General features: G+C 42.1%; 1 protein-coding gene across 1 annotated transcript; it reads right to left on the bottom strand.

Moving 5' to 3' along the window:
* Nucleotides 1–2,905: 2,905 nt before the first annotated feature.
* Nucleotides 2,906–14,120, bottom strand: LOC139288528 (extracellular matrix protein 2). The gene is made up of 9 exons (XM_070909838.1): nt 13,992–14,120; nt 13,577–13,825; nt 13,252–13,468; nt 12,731–12,846; nt 11,101–11,233; nt 10,860–11,017; nt 10,515–10,654; nt 4,313–4,639; nt 2,906–3,065 (listed from the first exon to the last, which is right to left on the bottom strand). Exons 1-9 carry the CDS (start codon nt 14,118–14,120, stop codon nt 2,906–2,908), a joined length of 1,629 nt encoding a protein of 542 aa, XP_070765939.1.
* Between the last annotated feature and the right edge of the window lie 52 nt (nt 14,121–14,172).

Raw genomic sequence — 14,172 nt, 5'->3', positions numbered from 1 at the left:
ATGCTGAGCACACCAGGGCTGATGGCCGAGCAGTCAGTTCTCCTACACACTGCCATAAGCACATTCTTGTTGATCCTAAATAGTTGACCCTTAACACTGGAGCCCAATCTCATGTTCTAGCAAAGGAACTGTCCTCAGACATCCTCTTTCTCCTTGCCTCGCTTTATCTGCTCGTGCATAATGCCTGTCTGAGTCAGGGAGAGAAATTCCTCCGCTGCCTTTCTCTGTGTGTGTGCTGGTGCTTTTTATTTTATCAGCCAGCACTCCCCCACTCCTCCAATAACAAACACAGGAAGCTGCTGTCGCCGGGTAGAACAGACAGAGCATGGGAGAAGAAAAGCACCACGCCGGTCTACGGTCAACCTCTCACAAACAGGCTCTGGCCTGAGCTCGATGAGATGCGAAACATCTGTTGGGTGCGATGGGACGTCGGTTTAACAGTTTAGTCGTGTCACACGCAGTATGATGGACAGCAGTGAAGTGGCAAGCCGGTCAAATTTGAAAATACCCCATATGACAAGCTGTGTGAGGGGAGGTTGAAGGATTTGAGATCAAAGCTGTGCGAAACTACAAAGATGGGAAACAAAAAAAAAAAAAAAAAGAGCTGCTGATGCAGTTTGCAACTTCGGCTCTTGCCTGTATGAGCAGGAACTGCAGTATAAATGCGAATGTGTAGTTTCTTAGACAGTAATGTGCTGTTTGTAAAATGACTGTACAATTATGGAGACTGCACCACATGCACAAGACTGAAAGCAGAAATCTAACATGTGATTACACGCCCAGGCTGAGCGAGTGAAACGTATAAATATGTGTGCGTGCATGTGTGTGTGTTCACATATTTAGACCATGCATGTACTGTGTTCTCATAACCTTGTTACCTTTGTCATCCACTTGCCTCTTAATAACCCAGCTTCACTCTCTCTCTCTTATTAACTGTCTATCTCTCTTTGCCTCAGTCCTCCCTCCCACCCTCCCTCTCCCTCTCTTGTAACTCGAGCGTCTGCAGGGGACCTTCTGTTCTTCATTTAGAGCTGCAGAAACACTGCTCTCTGTTGAAAACGTATACCTGGAGCCAGCTCGTCAACACAGCAAGTGCACAGCCTGTAAATTACGACTTCACACACTGAGCAAGACTCAACATTTTATCATTTTAATTATATTCATTACTCTAAGTGATATACTGCGAAGCGCATTGTGTCTTTGCACGGGCGGATTAACAAATTAAAGTGACTACTCCAACACTGAATTGCTTGCACTTGCATCAGGTCTCATAAAATATTCAGTTTGTTGTTTTTTTTTTCTCAGTGAGGCTGCAAATACAGATGTCATGCTTGTTGCAGCAGGATTTGGTGTAAAGCAGCTGACTGTATTGTGAATTAACATGAGTTTTTGGTGATAATATAGGAAAGAGAGTTGTTGTTTCAGAGAAAATAGCAATAGGGTTTGTGCTTTTTCTTCTGGCTCTGTTACTCTGTCCTCGTCAAGACTGTACCTAACCACCACAGAGATCAAAGCATCTCTGAAGGGGCCCAGATCATAGATATGCTGAGACAGAAGAATGGCGCATTGTTAGCTATTTTGTACATAACTGTGCAGGAGGAGGTGAGAGAGAAAAAAAGGCATATGGAGAGGGACAAACAGCAGAAGATGGACAGTGAGATATGGTAGTGGCGACAGACACACAGAGGGAGAAAGAGAGAGAGAACATCGAGATCTGGGAAGTCACTTTGTCAATAAGGTTGGCAGGACTCCAGACTTCCATTGGCTTTAGTTGCTAAATGTGAAAAGAGCTCTGAACGTGCCCCAGCTCTCGGCCTTCCCCTCGTCTCTGTTTTAAATCTCCTTTCTACGTCCTATTATCAACTAGACACAAACTGCTGCTCTTCTCATCTTTCACTGATCAGCTTAGATACTTCCTAAGAACAATCATTGTATTGTGTCTTAAAAGTCAGCTTGTTGTTTGTCCCTTAGCTCCACTCTGCGCTAACATGTTCCTCACCTTCTCCCCCACAGCTAACCTAAATAATGGGCTGCCCCACTCCTCACACGCATACATACTTGCACCCCGTTTGCTGCTCACAATCCTACAGTGACTGACGTCATCTCTACATGTTTGGAGGCCTTTACTGAGGCCCCCCTCACAGTCAGAGTGTCTCTATGTATTTTTGCTGAGCGGCTGGTGGTGGATGTTTATGTTGGAGCCCATCAGGGAACCTGTGTGATGTGTATGTTTTCCTCCCTAATGGGCCCGTTAGGTTCACATTGTGTCACTAGACATTTTTACTTTCTCTCAGGGACCCCTGTCCTGGAGTCCCAAGATCTGACTGCTTCATGACCCCCCTGTATCCCTGTCACATCCAAACACACCTACTTACTCATTTCTACTTACCCTGACTAAAGGCTCCTCCTGCCCCAGAGTACACTAGAGACATGGGTTAATCCTCCTCAGTCTCCATTTTCTCAAAAGTATCACTTTAATACCTTATACTTTAATGAAAAGACAGATCAAAACCAGTGTTTGGAGGGGATCTGGATTCCACTGCAGTGTATTATATTTTACACTTCCAAGACCACTTTATATAATGATTAGTTCCTTTACTGTGTAAATTACACATTTGCTTTAATACATACAAAAACATTGCAGTCATTTTCCTAATCAAAGACTAGATGGGAAAGAAAAAGATGGGTTTGGAGATGATAAAATGATAGCACTGACTGACTAAGCAAACTACATGATAAAGTTATTTTCCTGTGAACCGCCTGATGGGTTTGATACATGAATGAGACAAATAATGAAGGCAAATGAAGGATACAGAAAACCCCCAGAAAGAAATGAGTATGTCATGATGATGCACATGCGTATATTGTGGGTATGAATCTGTCCATGTATGTCTCACTGTGTGGTCTACTGCTGTGGATAGAGGACCAGTCCCTGAGCATCAGTGAGGCAGGAGAAGGCATTCGGGGGAATCTTCTCCACCTCCAGCAGATTATTTTCCAAGTGGACGGAAGCCAAGGTGGAACCAGAATTACGAGGGTGGCACACCCCCCACTGCCTGACCAGCCTGCAACCAAAACATATAAACACCAGCATTGACATTTGTGGTTTTGAGTGATACGTCTCAGCAACTATCAGATGGATTGACATGAAATTTTGTATACACATTAATGTCCCCCTCTGGATAAATTGGGATAACTTTGGTGGTGCCCTGACTTTCCCTCTATCACCATCATCACGTAATAAATTGCATTTGTCGAATACTTTAGTTTATGACTGAGTACCTGCAAAGCTAATGACATGGGTTTCCCTGATAGCCTAGTGGTTAAGATGCATGCCACATAACCACAATGTCCATGGTTTGATTATGACTGGGAACTTTGTTTTGCATGTCATACCGCTCTCTCTCCTCATATTTCCTGGTTCTCTACTATGTCAACTGTCAAATAAAGGCAAAAATAAATAAATCAATAAATAAAGAAGAAGAAGAAGAAGAAGAAGAAAAATGAATGGCATTCCCATCAGCCTCAGCTGTAGTTTTGGTTTTGTGCTACTTACCAAATGTTAGCATGCTAACACGCTACACACTATGATGGTAACCATGGTAAACATGATACCTGCTAAACATCCGCATGTTAGCATTGTCATCATGAGCATGTCAGCATGCTAATGTTCGCATTTAGCTCAAAGTATCACTGTGCCTAAGTACAACCTCACAGAGCCGGTAGTATGGCTGTACACTCGGCTTCCCACATTAATTTCAACATAGCAATGTGATTGGTTCTTACGTCACTTCAGGAAATCTCGGGCCCAAGTGAAGAAATCAACCTGGTAACACTTTTCTACTGCAGTATATTGACTGATTTCTACCAAGTTTTTTGTTTGAGGTACATTCATCGATTTTGGCTGCTGACCATGATAATAAACAAGTCATGTAAATCAAAGTCATAATTGTTGCTTTGGTCACCAGGGTTACTGTGTTAGACCAAATCAGACACAGGCACAGAGTCTGGTACACTTCACAGACACTAATAAGAAATTGTTGTGACAACAATAGTCATTGTCTTAATCTTTGGGCTGAGGAGGACTGTTGCTGCAATGTCGTTTTGAATATATATTTGGATAATGTGTCACAATGTCCTTCTTGCTTCTTTGCCTAGCTCCTTTGAGTAATTTCCAAAGGAATTGCACTAGCAGAGCTAATGGTATTAGGGCAGGATTGGGTGACAAGCAAGCAAGCATTTAGCTTATCCCTCTGTTATGAAAATCCCATTAGACTCTTAAAAACTGACTTCATAGAAAGTGTGATTCTACCTGATCTGGTTGTTGTCCAGTCTCAGCGCCTGCAGGTTCTTAAACTGTCGAACGTAGCGAGGGACCTCCCTCAGACGATTGTTGTCCAATAGGAGCTCACCCAGTGAGCGGTATGTTCCAACAAAAGACACTCGTTCCATACCCTCATTGCTCAAGGCATTGTGGGAGAGATGGAGGGACTGTAGGCCGGGCCGCAGGTGACGGAACGTGAAGGCAGGGATGTGCATGATGTTGTTGTGTTGGAGGGTAAGTTTATGGAGACGGCGAGGCAGATTCATTGGGACAGAAGTGAATAGGTTGTAGGACAGGTCCAAGGCTTCCAGGGACCTGAGAAGAAACACCCAGAAAAATCATGAATCTCAGACAAATATCTACAAGACGACATTCCAATGGAAACTCTACTTTTAGCTATTTTCTCGCAGCATGGCTCTATGAACGGCAATGTCCTCTGTTAAATGGTTGGTTGGTCCACCACTTTGTTCCAGACTGAAATATCTCAACAACTATGAGAAGGATTGCCATGAAATTGTCTACAGACATTCATGGTCCCCAGAGGATGAATCTTTGACTTTGGTGATCCCTCAACTTTTCCTCTCGTGCCACCATGAGGTTGACATCTGCGGTTTTGAGTGAAATGTCTCAACAACTATTGGATGGATTGCAATGACACTTTGTAAACACATTCATGTGGCCCTCAGGATGAATTGTAATTTATAGTAACTTTTGTGATCCCCTGACTTTTCATCTAGCACCATAATCAGGTCAAAATTTCATTTTGTCCAGTATTTTTGTTTCTGGCAAAATACCTGCAAAACAAATTACATTCGCATGAGCTTCCGCTGTATTTTGTGTTTAGTGCTAAATAACAGATGTTAACATGCCGAAACGCTAAACTAAGTAGATCTAGATTAAATAAAAATAATGGATACCTATGTCCACTCTGATTTCAAGGCCTTTCTTTGCAGATCTCATGTTTTGTAGTTACTGGACTCCTGCATAGCACTGTTGGGGGCAGGGAGTCAGGAGTGTAGAGTGGGAGGCTAAGTTGCAGGGGATTCATGGGGAGCAGCAGATGGGGGGGAAATAATGGGGCCTGGGGGGTACAGTATAAGAGAGCATGGCAGTCTGAGGGGGACTTTGCAGCTAAGTGACGGATAAGGGGTATGAAAATGGTTGGTTTGCAGGAGAGAGAATGAACGGCCACAGAGGGAGGAAGAGATTTCAGGGGTCTGAGGCGAAGATGTAGTACAGGGGTTCAGTGTTTTTGTTTGAAGATCCCACACAGCTGTTGTGAGTTTACAGAACAGCTCACAGCAGGAGAGGAACCTCATTTCCTGTACTTCAGCCATTCATAGACCACACGAAACAGCCAATAGGCCTGCAACCCCCTAAGGTAGCCAGCCAATGACCACACAGTGAAAGGTGAAATGGGGACCAATGAGGAGAGAGAGAGTGAAGGGTTATGGACGTGGGCGATGCTTGGATTGGCATCTGTCTGACTGATGTTCAGTGGCTCAGCATCTCCGCTACTCGTAAAGGTGACTTACAGTAAGTCCTCTGCATTAACTCTCCTCCCTTGAACTTTACAACTCCCAGGTTACATTAATCATTGGTGTTTGTTTTGGGGGGCGGGTAGGGCTATGGGTTAAGGTTTCCATGAAATAGATGATGTGTGACAATGAGAAGGGGTTAAAATCCCTGAATCAATCAAAACGTTGGTACATTAAGCAATTTCTGATCATTTGTCAGTATCACAGGAAAGGCTAGCATGAGTCCTTCCTCTCTCAGCTTGGTCACGTAAGGTCCACAATAGACTTTAGTAAACCTGTGGTTGGTTACATGCCTCTGTGCTTTACAGAGGTGTAATAAAACATCACATTAATCCAACCATAAATGTTTTATTGAAAAAGTTAAGACACAGGGGAGGCAGTATTGTGGCAGTTATTGATTGCTATGAAAATGTGGTTTCTGCTTGAAATCGAAACCCTCAAATATATATCACTCTATCTGTTTCTCAGTTCCAGTTCAGACCAGTTTGTGCTGCTGATTTGTATTCTAAATCTTTGCCAGGAAGCTCAGCAGCAGTCCACCGCTGCTTAGAGCTCCACATGGTATTAATGAGCAGAGGGACACACAGTCCTCTCTTCTCAGAGTCCTCCACCCTCTACACTCCCACCCGCTGGCACCTACACACCAACACACACGCATGACCGTGCACGCGCAACACGATGTGAAGTAGAAATACTAACACATACATAGGCAAATAAACATGTTCATAGACACAGAGATGCACCGAGAACATGTATATACAAAAAGAAACATATGCAATTGAAAATGCAAATTCACAAATCAATACTATACATATCCATATGTATAGACAGACACATACATGCACTCTCTTTCCAAGATGAATTTATTACTTCATTTCTGAAGCATTTATAGAGAGGCACACAGCACTTACATAAAACCAAATTTGTGTGAACAGATGTGTGTGTGTGCGTCCATGTTTTTGTGCAAAACACGGCCAGGAGTAATCAAGCTGATGGTCTGCTCATCCTCAGGGCATTGGGTTCTAATGGGAACCAGAACACAGAGGGGTTTGTCTCGCTCTCCGAAACACTCGCAGATACAGAAGCACAAGTACAATACTTACATGCAGACACAGTTCAATATGGGCTGAGCCCACCGTGCCAGCACTACACAAGCTGGCTTACACACTTTGGCAACCTAGCCAGGATGGGTAAGCAGGTCGGCTAGACAGACCAAAACTGGACTGAAAATGATAGAATGATGGATGGGTGATGGCAGGACATGACTTCAGCTACTGTACATCATTTTGGTGTCGGCTTCTGTGTGCACTGAATTTATGAAGCTGATATCTGGGAGTAGTTTTGCCCATTTGTCACATCTGTTGAAAACAGACTGAAGCACATGGATTCAATCAAACACAGAATATGAGTTTAATAATTACTGCAGTGGTAAATAATGTTACATCCAATGTGAGTATTTGTATGCATGTGTAGTCTACATACTTTTTCAGACTGAAAACGCTGCCATTCCAAATATAATGTGTTTGTAACCAAAGAGGAAATCTTGAAATGAAAACCAAAGATCTCTTATTTGTGATGCTTTAGTATAGCTGGTGTGTTTTTGTATGGTGGCTTGTGCTTGCTTTCCCATTTATGTAAGCTTATTATGAAACCAATTTGTGCTGGTCTGAAGACGAAAGAGCTTTTTTTAAGAGTCCCATCAGGCTCAGACACGTCATAACATAACACGACACACATATCTCTGGTGTGATGATCGCTGATGATCGCTGAACCTGTGCCTACATGCAGTCAGTCTAAGCCTGCAGCCATGATACATCTACAAAGACATTCTCTCCAACAACAGCCTGTCTGTCAAAATGACACAACTAATCAAAACCAAGTGGACGAAAAAATATCAATCTATTGCCAAAACTGAGCCATCTATTTGAATACAAAATAAAATAATAGTACCACTCCTCTGTCACTTATTAATTAATACTGCCAGTACATTTTTATGGATACATTTTAAGCTGATGACACATTTACAAGGCTATTATGAACACCCCAGGGAATTAGGTACTTTAGGCAGAAAGTCCAGACTACGATAATTTTCCCAATAAAAATGTTTGACGACATAAAATAAAAACTGCAGCTGTTTTCCAGCAACAAATATATTACACATGAAAATATTATTAGTTTGGACTTAAGTCCTTAAGAATAAGTGATGTTTAAGTAGCTTTAATCCGTGCAAGTTATTTAAATCATGTTCTGGTTCTGTCAGTGAACATGTGGAGTTTGTCAGGTCTGTTGGCTGGCTGCAGTGATGTGGCCACTGTTAAGTTAAGTTTTGATTGACAGGAGGAAGAGCTGATATGGAGGCATGTAAGACTGTTATTTGAGCTGACAGGTTCATAAAGAGCCGGGAGAGGAGAGCAAACAGGCACGTGTGTGTGTTTACATGTGCATTTGTGTGTTTGAAGTTGAAAGCTGCTAGTAGATGCATTTTAAAGTACAAAAGTATTATGATAAAAATGTACTTAAAGTATCAAAAGTAAAAGTATTCATGATATGGAAAATGTCCCCTGTGATAGTTACATCATTATATATTTTATCATTTAATCATTACTGATGTTTTAATCCATAAGTAGTATTTGTCTGTTTTTTAAATACTTCATACCGACTGTTTAATCTATAGTAATGCATCACATTTTATATTTTATATCTAAGTTGAAATAATTTTGTCTTTGTATGTAAAATCTTAATACAACAAAGTAACTAGTAACTAAAGCTGAAGTGGATTAAAAAGTACAATAATTCCCTCTGAAATGTAGTGGGAGTCGAAGTATAAAGTACAATATAATGGTGTTATTCAAGTAAAGTACAAGAACCTAAAAACTGCACTTAAGTACATTACTTAAAAGCATTTCCACCACTGGTTGTTAAGCATGTGTGTATGGTTACATGATGTCCGCACATTGGCAGCAATTGTAAACACACCCAGAGGAACACAAACTAAAGACAGATCTGGGATAAGTAAAAAGAAAATGGGATGTGGGGAACATAAAATCTAAAAACCTATAACGTTAGGTTATGCAAACAAACACACAGTACTGACCATAGATGAGACTTATTAACAAGGTAGATAATGAGGTGAGATGCTGGCAGTCGGCCTGGTCTGCCTGAGACAGATCCCAGGTCCAAGCTGCACTCCCCAGCTCCCTGTTACCTCCACAGTAGTCTCCAATCACCGAACCTCAGCAGGGGGCAACACTGACTCCATGACATGTAACAGTAACCAGAACCAGCTCACTATTCTATCATTATGCAATTTACTTTTCATTCTGTTTTTCCCTTTTTCCCCGTCTATTTCACACCCTTCTGCAGAGCTACACGATGAATACATTTCTCCACAAGTAGTTCAAGATTTAGTTATTATAGGCCTGCAGAATATCTTGTTTTATGCCATTCAGGTCTCGCTGATGACCTTTAAGGTATCAGCTCCTGCTGTGTTGGTGGAGTTCAGGTCAAGATGACTATGTTCACTCTCTGTTGTCTATGCAGTGCTGAAAGACGCCTTTAAAATAGAGGACCAGCTAATAAGCCGTGCCGTGCCAATGGGAGGACTGCTGCTCCCGTCACTAATGAGGTCGGTGTCAAATACATTTGAGTCAGAGGTCAAACGAAGGCTGCAGCCTAGTTGAATTTTCCACATTTTAGCTTCACTCAGACTCTTTATTTCTTCACATCATCTCTCTGTCCCTCTTTGGACAAGTTTTTGAGTTTTGTTGTTTTCTGTGATTAGAAGATCTCATTATTTCTTCAGGTCAAATTTCCCCTGAATATATTTTTATTTCTTTTCTATTCTATTCTATTCTTCTTTCATGTAATCATTCAGTCAGTTCAATCCAAAGTAACTCCAGTTGCACTTCTCTGTGTTTCTTTTGCATTTTCTTTTCCTCAGTTTTCCCTGAAGGTCCCACTGTGGTTCACAAGGATCCCAGGGAGCAAAGAAAAACCCACTGGAATTCACTATATTTAAACAACACACACACACACACACACACACACACACACACACACACACACACACACCATCATAGACACATTGAGACACATACATAAACACAGTTGCCCTCAAGCTCTCCCTCACACGCCTGCTCATCTAAGTACACAAGGTCAGCTGTCATAACTTTTGTGATATGTGCGCATGCATAAGCGTGTGCCTGTGTGTGTGACAGAGAGGGGGGGTGTGAGTAAAAATAGAAAAAGAATGCATCTGTCTTTGGGTGAATCAGTCAGGACACCAGCCAAAGACAGAAATCAACAACAGACATGAGGATGATGCTAAAAGTACTGATCTGGATTGTGTGTGAGTGTGTCTATGTGCATTTTTGTGTGTGAATCAGAGCATCAGTCTCACCTGTTGATAGTGATGATAGGAATAGTAATCTAATCTGTCAAAATATCTATCATCTTATGATGGAAATGTGTCATTTTAGGTGCCACAACCATCAACTGATAACTTAACTTCTTAAACAACAAAAAATATATAAAAGTGTTCAGAATCCCAAACAACACCAGTCTACCCTCTTGTGGCTGATGGAGGGACTGCAGGACATTGCTTTTTTTTTTCATCAAAAGCTATGGATGGATGGATGGATGGATGGACGTACTTGAGATGTTTCCAGGCGTGGGTAGCGATGCTTTGCTCATGCAGCAGGTTGTGACTCAGGTCCATCACTCTCAAATGGATGCAGCCCATCAGTGCCTCTGGTGATACCTCCTCAAGCACATTTTCATTCATCTCCAGATCCTGAATGAACAGACAGACACAGTTAGACAGGGATGTCTGATTTGGGGGCATCAAGGTGACATAGTCCTGGTCATCATGTCAGCGCCTGACTCTCTGAAGTGACCCTGAGTACAGTTCTGAATCCCAGCTGGCTCCTTTAGCTAATCCTAACATTTTAAGGAAGATGCCTTTCCCCACAAGATTCAGTAAAGTGAAACAAGGGCACCTGAAGAGAGGGAGGAAGGCCCAGAGGGAGGAAACGGAAGCGGTTTTTGTCCAACTGGAGGTCCAGAAGTCTCTCTAATGGTCTGAAGGCTAGCGGCGACACACTGCCCTCATGGAGAGTGTTCCCCTCCAGCTCCAGATTCAACAGGTTCGTCAAACCTACAAGGGAATACTAAATAATATTATCATTATTTCCATACAAGACGTTGTTTCTGTTCCATGTACACAGACACAAGTCCTACCTTTGAAACAGGGGGGGGTGAGTGCACTGAGATTGTTGCTGTTAATCTTGAGCTCCTCCAGAGATGGCGGCAGTGCTGGGATCCTGGTAAGCTGGTTGCCATCTAAGTTCAGCTTCTTCAGAAAAGTCAAGTTCTGCATGACATGCAGCAAAAGGAGGGGTGAACAGGCCAGAAAGATAAAACAGACAAAATGGATACTTGTCTCAAAAATCCATAATTTTCCATCCCGACTTGCCAAGCAGAACACAATCACAGAGTTCACAGAAATACACCAAATGAGACAAATCTGTGCATCTCTTAAATGTCATCTATCATGTTGTATTTTTAGTAAAGCCACTCTGTGTGGCTCCCCAGTGGAAGCTGCTGTGGTTGATGTGTGTCAAGTAAAAGCAGTGGACTGAATCTTTTGCAGTATCCCTCCAGCCAGTCCATCAGCCCTCTGTCATTACTGGGATGTGAGCAGAAAATGAAGAAAAATCTTCCTCTATAAATAATTTCCGTTCATTCTCCACATCATTGGCTGCAGCTGTTTTCCAACAGGTCTGTCCAGCCAATGCTGTGAGAGTATGCTGATGGCGGCGTGTGATGATTGGTCAGAGTGTGGCAGGCTGCCTCAGTGTGGTCCGGATCTGTGATGGGCCTGTGGTCATTTAGAGGTTAGACCGGAGGTTATTCTTAGAGAAGATTAGTTAATGCAATTTTCAGTGCTCTTTTATTACTGTAATGATACAGGATGCAGCCCGCTTTTTATTTTAATTAGATGCAAAGTGACTTGTAAAACTGGCTTGTAACTCACACACTCACTCATTCACATCTAGCAGGCTCCAGATTCTCCACAAGAGGGAGCTTTTTGGATCAATATCAGACCAATTCTACTCATGCTGACCTACACAACCTCCAGTGGATATTTAACACTCAATAAATACTCAAAATAGAATTCGATGCGGCTTATAGCTCTGAAACATCATATTTTAGCTGTAAGCATTTGTATCATTTATTTCCTTTACCTTGATATAACATAAGGCTTTTTTCAGGCGCTTGAATAGCAGACAAGTGAGTCTAAGTAGTAAATGATTTTAATAACACCTTTATTTGGATATAGTTCAAATTTGTAGCATCAAACAAACCTAAATTGCACATTTTTGTTTGTTGTTTCTTTCCCTTTGGGCACTGCCTTGCCTATTTGTTTTTTCTCTTTTGGACAAATAAAGTTAACATTACATTTTGCGAGTACAAAATGTCAAATAAAAAGCACACACATACACACAAAGAGCAGCATTGACAAACAAAAAAAACGACAGTTGTAACACTCGTTGCCTGCAGGTAGATTGGGCTGGACTGGTATTTCAGGTCTGGGGCTGCTGGTTTGAGACTTAGGAAATTCTATCATATGGCTCATACAATGTGTAACACTGAAGTCCTTTAAAGAAGCAAGAACTGGTATCCCTCAAAAAAAAACCTAATGTAGCAGTGAGATGTACATTCAAGCATGATTAAACTTACAGAATACAACGTTCAGAGGTGTGATGTGCTTGCAGATGAGTATTAGACTGGAATGACTGACAGTGAAGAAGTAGACAGCTGTGTTGGTCGGTGACTGATAATCAGCACACAGAGCGGTGTTACTCACAGACAGAGGGTTTTGGCTGAACGACTCATCATCCAGTTTGTTTTTGCTCAAGTCCAATGTGTCCAGGTTCGGCAGGCCAGAGAGAGCTTGCAGAGTGAGAACTCTGATGTTGTTCTCTTGAAAGATAAATCACATGATATGATATATGATGTAGTACTGTACATGTAGTGTGAGTATATAATATGGCTTGTAGAGCTATTTGACATGATAAGGGACTTCACTTGACTCACAGGTCATGTCACGTTGACATATCGGTGCTGGAACTTTTGTTTTGACGTTGATGTAAATAATATAATAGTGAACTTTGTTTCGGTTTAATGATTCACTATCTTGACCTATACTTTTCTTTCCAGATACGATGTACTACTGTTCAAAGTGATTGTGACAGCAAATCATGAATAAACTCAAATTTAGAAATGTCCCCTTGTATTCTGTACTGTCACACTAAGCACAAACATGCTCATTTTGTACGATGAATCTATCACCACAACACACACACACACACACAGACACACACACACCTGCCATGTCCAGCTTCGTGGCGTCCAGGTTGTGGATGATTGGCAGGTGAGTCATGCCGATGCCCCTGCAGCTGATTTCTCTGCCAGCAGTCTGACACTCGCTGAGGGGAGACTCTGTAAAGCCAGAGTGCATTTCTGTTTGATTGCTGGGAGGCTCAGTTGCTTCTGCTTCTGCTTCTTCTTCTTCTTCTTCTTCTTCTTCTTCTTCTTCTTCTTCCTGATACAGAAAATTCAAAAATAATTACGACAGAAGATTGCTTCATTAACTCAACTGGGTGATTCAATGAACTAAAGCAAAACAAAGGCCTTATTTGTACAAAAAAACTTCAACCTCTTCCTCCTCCTCTTCTTCTTCATCATCATCGTCATCATCATCATCGTCATCGTCATCATCATCATCATCATCGTCGTCATCATCATCTTCTTCCTCCTCCTCCTCCTCTTGTGTTTTCCCTTGATCCATCAGCCGCTGCTTTTCAGCATGAAGCTCCTTCAGTACAGCCATGAGAGCGCTGGTCTCCTCCTCTCCTTTTCCACGCTTCCTCCAGCCAATTAGGGGTCGCCCCAACCCCGCCTACAATAATACAATGATACAATGAATCTCTGGAAAGTAAATCAACATACACCAACACAGTCTTAGACCAGAGTACGACATGGGTGAAAAGATGTTTAAAAAATAGATTTCTTTTATCTATAAATATGCATTTCTCAGTTCATTATGGCAGAATGAAGTGCCATACTATTCTATATGCAGCGGCCTCCACTGTAGCTGCATGTTTCCTCTTCCCCCAGGCACCTCTCCTTCTTCTCCCAGCCTCCAGCTTCCTGAAATCAACTCCTCGATGATCCCTCTCCTCCTCTGCCTCCATGTGGAGACCCTGCTCACTCTCTTCATCACCAATCATAAAGCAGAGCAGAATT

The sequence above is a fragment of the Enoplosus armatus genome, chromosome 8 (genome assembly GCF_043641665.1).
Source record: "Enoplosus armatus isolate fEnoArm2 chromosome 8, fEnoArm2.hap1, whole genome shotgun sequence".
Classification (NCBI taxonomy): Eukaryota; Metazoa; Chordata; class Actinopteri; order Centrarchiformes; family Enoplosidae; genus Enoplosus; species Enoplosus armatus.
This window is presented reverse-complemented; position numbering and strand designations above follow the sequence as displayed.

Bases quoted from the DNA above. Each gene is read 5' to 3' on its own strand.
- LOC139288528 (XM_070909838.1), bottom strand. From the start codon at position 14,120: ATGGAGGCAGAGGAGGAGAGGGATCATCGAGGAGTTGATTTCAGGAAG. The intron at 12,847-13,251 runs GTGTGTGTGTGT...TTATCTTTCAAG, and splicing joins CACGAAGCTGGACATGGCAG to AGAACAACATCAGAGTTCTC. The intron at 4,640-10,514 runs GTACGTCCATCC...GTTTCTTCTCAG, and splicing joins CACGCCTGGAAACATCTCAA to GTCCCTGGAAGCCTTGGACC.